An 11,266-nucleotide genomic window follows, 5' to 3' on the forward strand; every position below is an offset into this window, starting at 1 on the left:
TGCTGCAGCCCCTGCGCCCCCCCCGTTGGCCAGCCACATCTCAGTGGTAACCGTTACGCCTTTGAGTAACTGGTGGCTCGCACGTGAGCGCCAAGGACCCCTTCCAAATCCCACTGCCACAATGCAGCCTTGCTGCCCTACCTGTGTGGAGAGCACAGCAGAGCTGAAGCCTGGCAGTGTCCCCTGTCCTGGAGGGGTAAATGGGAACTGCTGGGGGTGGGGAAGGGGGTGCGGGGCGGACACACAACACACACGACAAGGTGCGTGGGCACACGGGCACCGAGTGCTGCTACGCCAGAATTGTGCCTATGGTGGCTGCGTGTATTTCTGGATTCAACGTACATTGAAAATGCCGCTTGTGAAAGAAACTATACTAACAGAGATGTGTTTTCACTGGACTGCTGACCTCATCTGCTGTCATTGCAGGCCAAGCTAACTAGCAGAGATAATACAGTGAAAAAGAATACTCTGCTTCAGCACTCGTGCCATGTGGTAGGCTATGCGCAACATAAATGTCGGACTACTTGTTGCAGAAACACTGCTTAAGGAGCAGGTGCATCTTTCTCACAGCAGTGGCTAACATGGCTGTACTAAGTACCTGAATAGAAGGCAGCACTGAATGCATAGATGCACATTCCCCAGCAGCCCATGGTGACCCCAGCGTTGTACTTCTGATACTCATCTGAGTTGTGAGGTGCTTTTGGATTCCCTTGAAACACTACCTCTCCCATGAAGTCGGTATAGAAGAGTAACATCCCCTCAAACGAAAGCCATCCTGAAAGAAGCCAGAAGTAACCTATTAGGATTGCAGAGTATCTGTTTCCCCTTGTAAACTCACATGGATGCTATTAGCTATATTACAAATCACAACCGAAGACAGGTTGCGCAACGTGAGTATTACATAACATTCAGCCACATTTATCTAGACTGCTGTTCCCCGTGCATTATGCTACAATGTTTGTCAAAGATGTTCAGGATTTTAAAGACCAAGATTTATCCTTTGAATTCTTAAGTGGAATCCTAGAGGCTGACTGCAGGCCACAGAATACTGGTTTAGCAAGACAGAAAAATACGTTACAGCAGTCTGAGCTGCCTTCAGGTTTTGACAGAACACAACGCTTGGTTTCACAGCGTGGCTCATCATGTAGTCGTTTCAGGTTGCTGTTGTCCTCCCACACAGAACTGGAAGGAGTGCTTCTTATGTCATGGTTGCAGCCTCTAGAGCACCTCCGACACAGTTAAAAACTCCTACTCACAAACCGGCGTCAGTGCCACTGATGCAGGCAATCTTTTAATTCTTTTCACAGCCAATGAATATTAACTACCTGTTACGTTCTGTCCAATTTTGTGTAAACTGGATTGCTTGCAAGCCCCTCCTAACCATCAGTCATGCATTGGTAAGAGTAAAGGTAACAGTGCACTGGTTACGGGCACTCCTGCAGTGTCGTGTTCCGTACCTCTTCACGGCCTGTTCTGGGACCCCTATACACATACTGTCAAAGGGAGGAAAGGGAACGCCGGTCTCAGGTGTAAGCAGGGAAATACAACTAATCTCATCCTTCTGCTCCGTAATGCCAGTTTCAGAGCATTAAAAAAAAACAAAACAGGTTGATAGTTTCAAGTTCTTGGTTCAGTGGCGTTTCTCGGTGTAAACTTTCCATTTAACAGATGCGCTGATTTAGGCTGTTGTTATTCCCTTTCTAGGCATGTAGGCTTTACTGTTTTGTTGGGTTTTTTTTCCCCTTTCTCAGTATTCTAAGAAATTAAATACCAGAAAGTACCTTATTGGTGAGTGTGTATGAAACAAATCACATCCTCTCTAGTTAGCAGCCATTGCAGCAATAGATAAAATATTTTAAAACATTCACCCGAGGTAGACTACTTCATGGTGAAAGCAAGATGGCACTTTCTGAATACCTAGGAAGTGGTTGATGCAGAGGTTACGAAGAGCCTTGGGCATCTGGCAGACGGTCGAACAAAGAAGTTTCATGGAGAGTGGTTGCTCAGAGGTCTCGCCTGATCCATTCAGCTCGCTCTCATACTTAACACCATTCAGCAAGATATTAGCAACCTGCACCATAAGAACTCCCAGGTCAACAAACACAGTAAGAAAAACCCCAACATCCTTTGAGCAAACCTATGCAATACTACACACCTATCTGATCATCTGAAAGTTAAACTCTGCTGCTGCAGTATGTTGACTTGGAGAGTAAGAACAGTGTATTTAGTGACGCTGTAAGTTCAGCCCTGGAAGAAGTGTTAAATGGCAGCACTACGCTGCAGCTTGAAACAGTACTCTTCACTTGACTAGGGTGTTTGGCAACCACATCCACATGCTAGCGTAGGGAAGGCATAAATTCCATTGCATTTAATAGGAGCTGTACCCACATTCAGGTGAATTTGGTTCTTGAAGTTTTAGAGACATCGAGGAAGAAGAGGCTGGTTTTAATCGAAACACATTCTCATTGCTTGCTAACCTTGATGCTCGATCTCTACGTGCACGGTATGTAAAATCCTGGCCCTAACAAAGTCTGCTCTCACAAACTGGGTAAAAGTACAGCAACAGCAACAAACAAACCAAACCAAACCAAACAAATAAAAAAAACACCCACCCACCCCCCAAAAAAAAACAAAACAAAGCAAAAAAACCCCAAACAAAAAACAACCAACAGAGGACAGTTTACCTCATCCCGGATCATAAAAAAATGGGCCAGCATACAGAGGTCTCAGACATTCCAAGTTATCACCAACAGTGGGAGGTGAGGTCAGAGTCTTATCCCTGGGTAAGGGAAACCTCACCTCCCTGATGGAACCAGATGTAATGACTGCCATAAGGAGAAGCTCATGGGAGAATCCTATCCCTGGCCCTATCTTGCAGGTATTTCTGTGGAAAGGGAAGATACAGGCTCAATAAAAATGTGTCTTTTTCTGCTCTCACGTGGTAGCTCCCTGGGTGGTGAAGCAGGGCTAAAAATACCAACCTAACTTTCACACATGGCCCGGTGAGAGCGGAATGCTCCCATTTCTGCCATCTTAACAAAGGCAGATGACAGACTGCCAGTCATAATTCACATCCTACCCACTATTTTACCCATAAAGTCATAGCAGGTATGCTGTTCCCATAATGACTTTTATGAGCAAACTGTCACGAGCAGTGTTTAACGATGAATTTGTGCATCACACTTTTAAAATTATATGAAGAAATTAAATGAATGCTCAGGTTTACATGGTCATATAATTGTTTTTCTGCCCTTACCTGTTGGCTGAAGGTTACATTTCTTCTTCTGCTATTTTCTGGACAGTGTCCTGTTACGATATCTGGAATGGCCAAGGTTTGAGGTCTTTTCAGGATCCCCGACGACTGTGGCTTTATCGCATCCAGTGAGCCCACCCCCACATCCACATGCTAGCGTAGGGAAGGCATAAATTCCATTGCATTTAATAGGAGCTGTACCCACATTCAGGTGAATTTGGTTCTTGAAGTTTTAGAGACATCGAGGAAGAAGAGGCTGGTTTTAATCGAAACACATTCTCATTGCTTGCTAACCTTGATGCTCGATCTCTACGTGCACGGTATGTAAAATCCTGGCCCTAACAAAGTCTGCTCTCACAAACTGGGTAAAAGTACAGCAACAGCAACAAACAAACCAAACCAAACCAAACAAATAAAAAAAACACCCACCCACCCCCCAAAAAAAAACAAAACAAAGCAAAAAAACCCCAAACAAAAAACAACCAACAGAGGACAGTTTACCTCATCCCGGATCATAAAAAAATGGGCCAGCATACAGAGGTCTCAGACATTCCAAGTTATCACCAACAGTGGGAGGTGAGGTCAGAGTCTTATCCCTGGGTAAGGGAAACCTCACCTCCCTGATGGAACCAGATGTAATGACTGCCATAAGGAGAAGCTCATGGGAGAATCCTATCCCTGGCCCTATCTTGCAGGTATTTCTGTGGAAAGGGAAGATACAGGCTCAATAAAAATGTGTCTTTTTCTGCTCTCACGTGGTAGCTCCCTGGGTGGTGAAGCAGGGCTAAAAATACCAACCTAACTTTCACACATGGCCCGGTGAGAGCGGAATGCTCCCATTTCTGCCATCTTAACAAAGGCAGATGACAGACTGCCAGTCATAATTCACATCCTACCCACTATTTTACCCATAAAGTCATAGCAGGTATGCTGTTCCCATAATGACTTTTATGAGCAAACTGTCACGAGCAGTGTTTAACGATGAATTTGTGCATCACACTTTTAAAATTATATGAAGAAATTAAATGAATGCTCAGGTTTACATGGTCATATAATTGTTTTTCTGCCCTTACCTGTTGGCTGAAGGTTACATTTCTTCTTCTGCTATTTTCTGGACAGTGTCCTGTTACGATATCTGGAATGGCCAAGGTTTGAGGTCTTTTCAGGATCCCCGACGACTGTGGCTTTATCGCATCCAGTGAGCCCACCCTTAGCGCCTCGCCATCAGGCCCCGGCGTTATGCTGCTCTCCCCTTGCTCCAGAGCTCCATTTTCTCCTTGGTAACAGCCATCAGGCACCCGAGGAAAGCTGACACTGACAGTCTGCCTGGGCAAGCTAGCTGGAAGTGCTAAGTAACTATTGTGCCCGCCTGTAAAACAGTCTATAAGCACGCTGTCAATATTAGAAGTCCCAAATGATGATGCAAACTCATTAATTCCCATCAAGGAATTGTCTCTGCTGACAAAACTGCCATATTTGGGTGTGAGTGGGCTCAGAGGGGAAACAGGACTCGTAAAACTTGCATATAAGCGAGCTGAGTTATGAGAAGCAAAGTTTTCATTTACACCCTCCTCAAAGAAGAGAGGTGGAGAAGGAGGGAGAGGAAGACTTGGACTCTTCATCACCTTTTTCTTCCTGCTAAAGGACCTTAAGGGTCTTTCTGGAATGCTAATTAGAGTCAGCACAGTAGTGACAGTCAGTATAACTGAGGTGAAGACATAGATGACGCGAAGCTGCCCTCCCACAGCTTTTCCAAAACTGGTTTTATCCCAGTGTATTCCTCCAACAACATAACCAAAGCCACCTCCAAGACCTGGTGGAAAAACAGAGCTAAGATTATCTTCCCTAGCCAATCCGGGAAGTCCGTAGCAGCACAGCACCATTTGTCTAATGATTCATCAGTAGAATCTGACGTGTTGCTTCTGGTTTACTACTCAACCCCTTTTCAAATCAAATGTAGGAATAAACACAGTTATCTGTGCCACAAGGACAGTCTGGATGTACAAACATGGTACAGAAAGAGGGAGAAGGTCAGAGCTGTAAAAGTGATGATACAAATAACTAAAAATGGTAGTTCTTTCTTTGCCAAGAACAAACCATTTTACCTTCAGCTATATTAGTCCGTAAAATGGAAGTGTCCACCAGCCTCGTGGCAAGGCTCTGCAATCAGTCAGCTAAGACTGTTTTCCTGAAAGTAAGTGAAAATCCATTTTCCTCACTCAGTTAGAGGAACACAGATCTAACTGCGTCCAAGACAGACCGAATCACTTCAGAAGCGTACCAAGCTCATTACCCAGCAAACAAAACTGCTACTGCATTACTACCGATGAACAGGGAAGTTCTGAGCACACCAGATACCTCTCTCACTCCATTCACATGGTGAAAGCCTTATGACACTATCCTTTCTTTCTTACAAACACATTCAAGAGCGTGAAACAGTCTCCTGATGGAGAGGAAAACTAGGCTAGGGTAGTACAGCAATTGAAGATGGCAGCAATGAGGGATCATAGCGCCCAGTATGCAATTTCCCCTCCAACAGAGTGACTAAAAAAGGCATTTTCCACACCTGCAGGAAGCCAAACCTCCTCCCTCAAGGGATAATTTTGTTTCCATAGGTGTTATAAATGATGTGAGGGACCTTCAGATGAACAACCCAGGACTGTGTCTTGTTTGACTTTTGGTAGTTACAAAAGCCTTTTGCAGTGAGCAGAAGTTCGTTTTCGAAGTTAATTAGCGCTACTTCTCCAGGTATTCATTTATTATGCTTATACAAGAAAAGATCAGTGATTTAAACTCTGTTTTCTCACATCAGGGGTTGTTTACTTAGGGTTCACATCACCCAGGAAGCACCAAGAAAGCATACCTGCTAACAAAGCGTGGATGTTGAGTCCCCTGTCTTGATCCACTGGGCTGCATACATCCATCATGTAGGCGTGACTGGGATTGTCTGCTGAATCTGCGCTGAAGTCCATGAGGACAACACCACAGACTGTAAGAATGATCCCCCATTTGTGGTTATTTGCAGCGTCAGACAAGGCACTCCCTATATCTTTGCCATTCAGCATAAGTGAGAGCCCGAGCAATGCTCCTGGAAATAAAACCAAATCAAAATCAATCGACTGCTTTTAAGCAAAAAAACCTGCATCGCTCCATGCTCTAAAAGCATACTACCTGCACAGTCTTGTGGCAAGCACTATTGCTCTTGTTCAGATCACCACAGCCTGGGGAATAAGCACAGCTTATAGGATATACATAATCCTTTTCCACTGTTCAAGCTTACACGTCTGGAGTTGGTTTTGGCCAAAGAAAAACATTCTTGGCCCTCAAAACATCATCTCTTCAGACTCTGAGAAGAGAAGCTTTTATGTGTGGATCTCCGGCTGCCAAAGCGTCACCTCGGCGCCACTCACCACCTTCTTCAGACCCACAATACCCAACACTTCAGAGGCATTTTGTTCAGCCTAGTGCCACAGGGGATGTCACAGAAGAGAGATGTGCAACGTTTCTACTTTGCAGGTGTTATTATGCCCATCATTTCTAAAAGACGCACCTACTGCTAAGACCAGAATGAAAGGTCTTCTCCTCCCAAATCTTGATGTGCATCTGTCACTCCAGGCCCCCAGCAAAGGCTGTAGCAAGAACCCTAGAAAAAAGAAATCACCAATAAATAGCATTTTTCTACAAGCCTGTTTCATGGGGGAGTTAAAATAGGTAGCTTAAAAGGCAGTTAAAGGCAGGACACCATGGCATAGTGATATCCGCAGTCAGTACTAGTCACCCAGGTGCACACACAGCGTACTTCCTGGCATTTCCCAGGTGGGGGACTGAATAATGTAATGTGCTGCTGCTCACTGTCATGGCAGTTCACTCTGCATCGTTAATACAGCAGAGTTTGACATCAGGCGAAGAGTAAGAGTACAACAGTTTTATGTTCTAAAGGACTCTGTTCCTTACAAGCTATTTCATTTACCCCATCTTAGATGGGAGATCCCCTGCAGAATTAGCTTGGAAGATAGCAGGAACCAAACATGTGAGTTGGAAAAATGCCTGCATTAGTCTAGGCCAGCCTGTGAGTAGGGGCCTATCTACTCTCTTCTTCTGAAGCATATCTCATGAGTACAAGAACACGCAGAACAAAGTTTCCAAGTGGTAATAGCCCATCCTATGGTTCTTCCCATAGTAATGCATACGCTCCCAGCCCTGCCTCCATGCTAAGGCAAGAAATCCAATGACCGTAACAGCAGTAGTTGACGGTCTTTCATTATTGGAACACCTCGTTTGTTTCAGAAAGTTAAATAGGAGAAGGCAGTCCCACTCTGTTTTTTTTGATACACCCTGAGAACTGTCTCTGTATGCTTTTTTTCATATGGACATAAATGGATACACCGAACTTCTTTTGCTAGTTTCTAAATATAGTAGCGGAGTAACCAAAGCTTACCCTTGCACAAGATGTAAGAGAATGAGAAGCCATTAAAAGAACAGATATTTTGAACACACCAGGCCCATTTCAGGCAAGACACAGCAAGAATTATTCTCCATTCGGTTGTCTAAAATTATGGCTAGTGCTTCTTAACCTCAAGAGCACAAAGAATATGCTTGTGAACAGCTGAGGTAGAGAAAACAAAAACGTATAACCCCCGTGTAGTGGAAAAAACAAGAGGGAACAAATAGCGTAAAGAAAAGTTACCTAATATAGGGCTGATGAACCACACCATTCCATACAGTTGGTCTGGAAGCCCCATCTGAAGCAGCACAGGGGTAACATAGGCTGTTTCCATGGCATAGCTGAACTCGAGTCCAAAGAGAATGCACCCATTAAACAGGAGTTCTAGGAAAGACCTCTGAGGCTGGAGATCCCCAAAGTCAATCAAATCAATAGGACATGGAGTATTTGGCGGTGGTGGCGGCGAAGGGCGGATGTGTTTTCTCCTTTTCGGATGTCTCTTGAAGTTATTGGCCCGATGACTTATGTGCCGTGTGACCGATCCAGAATAGCCTGGAACTTGTGACCTCCAGATTTCCTGAGAAGCCATGCTTGGTAAGAGTGCAGCATCGCTGACAGGGGTTGTTGCAGATGGTGGAATCATCATGGGTAGGCGTCTGGAAGAAAAATAGCTCAGAATAAAATGGTTGAGTAAGAAAAACTTTACTTAATTTCATTTACTGAAGTTCAAGCCATTTCTCAACATTTCACATACTGAGTGCAGCCTTCGTATTAGCTACAACCTTTTCTCTCCATCTCTTGACACGAGGCATATATGTTTTATGGGCATGTCTCCTCCATCTTTGCACAAATGAGACACCTGAGATCCTATCTTGGTTACCTAGGCATTGCCTGCCATCATCGGGGATTAAGATTGAAATATTTAAAACAATAAGTAGTCAGACACATCACACTTCCCAGGAGTTCCCGTAACAGCAATGGGTTTATGTTTATCTGCAATTCATTCAAGCTAAAGTAAGATGAATCATGACCTCAGTCTAAGTTTACAATAAAGCAAAGCTGTGGCTCGGCTGCAGATCCAGACCCCTGCTGCAATGTGAAATCACCTTTCGGTACTGATCCTACCATTCCTGATGCCTGTGCTGAGGCCAAGGCTTAAGGCAAAACTTTTTTTGCAATGACTGAGCTTGGTTTTCTTCCTATTTACATTCCTGAATTCAGCAGAGACACTGTGTTGCAAGGACAGGGTCTGATTGTCTGCTTCTTGCTGGTTCTATGTCCATAAAACTTTACTGGAGCACTCAAAGAATGTGTTTTTTAAGTTCAGACTACACAAGCTGAACACCTGGATGAGGTCAGCTGACAACAAATACGCTTGGAACCAGATGTTGATACCATTTTTCAGTGCAGGAATTAGAAGTTTCAAACTAATTCCTGAGAAGAAGATACATACCCCACAAGCCACCCTCAGCACTTCTACTCCTCTCTCAGAGATTAATGGCATTCAAGTGCTGAACAGCCTCCTCGGGCGTCACCAGAATCACTCCTGTAGCATGTGAACATACTGTGGTGGGTAAAACAGCCAAACAGGTTCCAAAATAGCATCTCAGGATAGATGCTGACAGATCTGCTGAATTAATGAACCACATGTGATTTCTTGCCTCTTGTTGCTAGAAATGGAAACAGCTCGTAAGTGAAATCTGGCCTTTTCTTTATGCTTTCTTGCCCACAGACCAAAGGCTGCTGCTGCACAAAGATAGCTCCACATCACCCCATGCCTCTTTAGGAAAACCCTCACAGCTGCACACTAGTAAGCAAAACAAATCTCTTACTTTTTTGTTTACAGTTCCCCCGGGGAAAAGACTCCCAGCTGTTCTGCTACTTTGGCTGTACAGAACTCCCACAAGTCTCCCGTTTTCTGCTACTTCCTCCAGTGCATTTCACACACCTGTCTTTCTTCCTGTAGCCATCAGTCTACACAACACCATTCTTTGCTGCATATCCCCAACTATTATCAAAAGCAGAATTCTGTAAACCCACGTTTACCATCATGCTGATGCAACAGTTGTTAAGCATGGTGGGATGATGCCCTACACAGAACGATCCCCAGCTCCACGCAAGCATCCAGAGAGAGACATTGCACAATGCAAAATTGAATGCCAAGCACCTCACAAAAGACCACAGTTGGGTTAAGTTGACTGTATTTGGGGCCTGAGGGGGAAAAGGAAGGGTGAGAGAAGACGTCTACTGAAGTATTACTAACATCGTACCACAGGTTTCGTCAGGACTGCTCCTCTTCAGACCAAGATGCATACCACCTAAGAGAGAAGAACAAGCAAACCGTAACTGTAATTACGCGCCTTGACAACCCCCTTCTCACAAGGCACCAACAAGCAGGATGCATTTTGTTGGGAAAGCTCATTAGACACAAAGTCCCCTAGATAGACCAACAGAAGGAGAAGCGTATGGAGACTTTGTGAAGATGCCTGCACTGGTGTTCCCCTTGACACCGTTTCCACAAATTACTGAAAACTTCTTATGACTTATGTCTTTCATAAGCAGAGCACTTACTTTGCAGGAGTACCTTTATCAGCCTTCAGGTGAAAATAATTCCCTCACGATGAGAATTTGTTAAAAATTAGGAGACAGATGCTAGAAAAAAGATGTAATGAAACCCCAGTCAGATTCACGACAGATGCTCTAACGACCCTTTCACAGAAACATGACAATACAACTGTGCTAGCACTCCCCTTCACAACTGATACACCTTGCCGTTTGCACCCAGGGTGTTGACCACCCTATATTCATCTATTAGTTTCATTTCATACCAGATCCTCCTTTATCCTTCCTGCTCTGTACTGTACATTACAAAGAGATTGTATCACAAGTCGTAAGTGGCAACATTTTAGTGACAGAAGGAAAGAACTCCTCTGCTTGGCTCAAAACTATGCGTGGTGATCTGCAATTACTTGGAATGAAAGGCTATTATTGACAGCATGTCACCAGCGCAGCAGAAAGTCAGCGTAAAACTGTGAGCTAAGTCTATATTCCTCATTGCCCATTTTTCTCAACTTCTGAATCAATTCTTCACCAGAGGGTGTCTTCAAAGGACCTCTTCAAAGGACTTAAGCCTGTCCTCAGCTGAATCTACCCTGTGATCACAAAAGCTTCAAAGCAGGAAATCTCTCCTTCAACGTGGAAAACAATTACGTGGCTGTTAGCTTTCACTGCCAATAGCTATTTGCAACTTTTGGCACTCGACGTTTGTTATGCCAACAGCTGCGCATCTCAACCTGCAGGGCCTCGGCAAAGCTGGCTCTGCCGCCTGCTATCTGCACAGTCAAACGTGTGCACACAGCCAACGTGTGGCAGGCAGGGACTGGCCATCACCGTTCCTCCTGGGCACCTCTACGCCGAAAATGAGGTTTTCCTTCTTTGGCAGAATCTGGTCCCGCTTTTTTCGTGGTGGGTACAGAGGGCTCCAAACACATCCCAGACATCAGAGTTCCGGGGAAAGGCCAACCCTAACCCTGACCCTGACCCAGCGCGAGGGCCGCCGCCTCCCAAAC

General features: G+C 44.8%; 1 protein-coding gene across 1 annotated transcript in view; it reads right to left on the reverse strand.

Annotated features, from left to right (window-relative positions):
• Positions 1-11,266, reverse strand: part of SLC45A1 (solute carrier family 45, member 1) — a 13,919-nt gene that overhangs the window by 446 nt on the left and 2,207 nt on the right. Inside the window, exons 2-7 of the mRNA XM_009333473.1 lie at positions 7,941-8,353; positions 6,804-6,896; positions 6,117-6,341; positions 4,327-5,066; positions 1,918-2,071; positions 599-775 (exon numbers count right to left, since the gene is read on the reverse strand). Coding sequence (XP_009331748.1) covers positions 599-775; positions 1,918-2,071; positions 4,327-5,066; positions 6,117-6,341; positions 6,804-6,896; positions 7,941-8,353 — 1,802 coding nt within the window. The remainder of the gene's footprint in view (positions 1-598; positions 776-1,917; positions 2,072-4,326; positions 5,067-6,116; positions 6,342-6,803; positions 6,897-7,940; positions 8,354-11,266) is intronic.

This window comes from Pygoscelis adeliae, unplaced genomic scaffold, assembly GCF_000699105.1.
Source record: "Pygoscelis adeliae isolate BGI_AS28 unplaced genomic scaffold, ASM69910v1 Scaffold370, whole genome shotgun sequence".
Lineage (NCBI taxonomy): Eukaryota > Metazoa > Chordata > Aves > Sphenisciformes > Spheniscidae > Pygoscelis > Pygoscelis adeliae.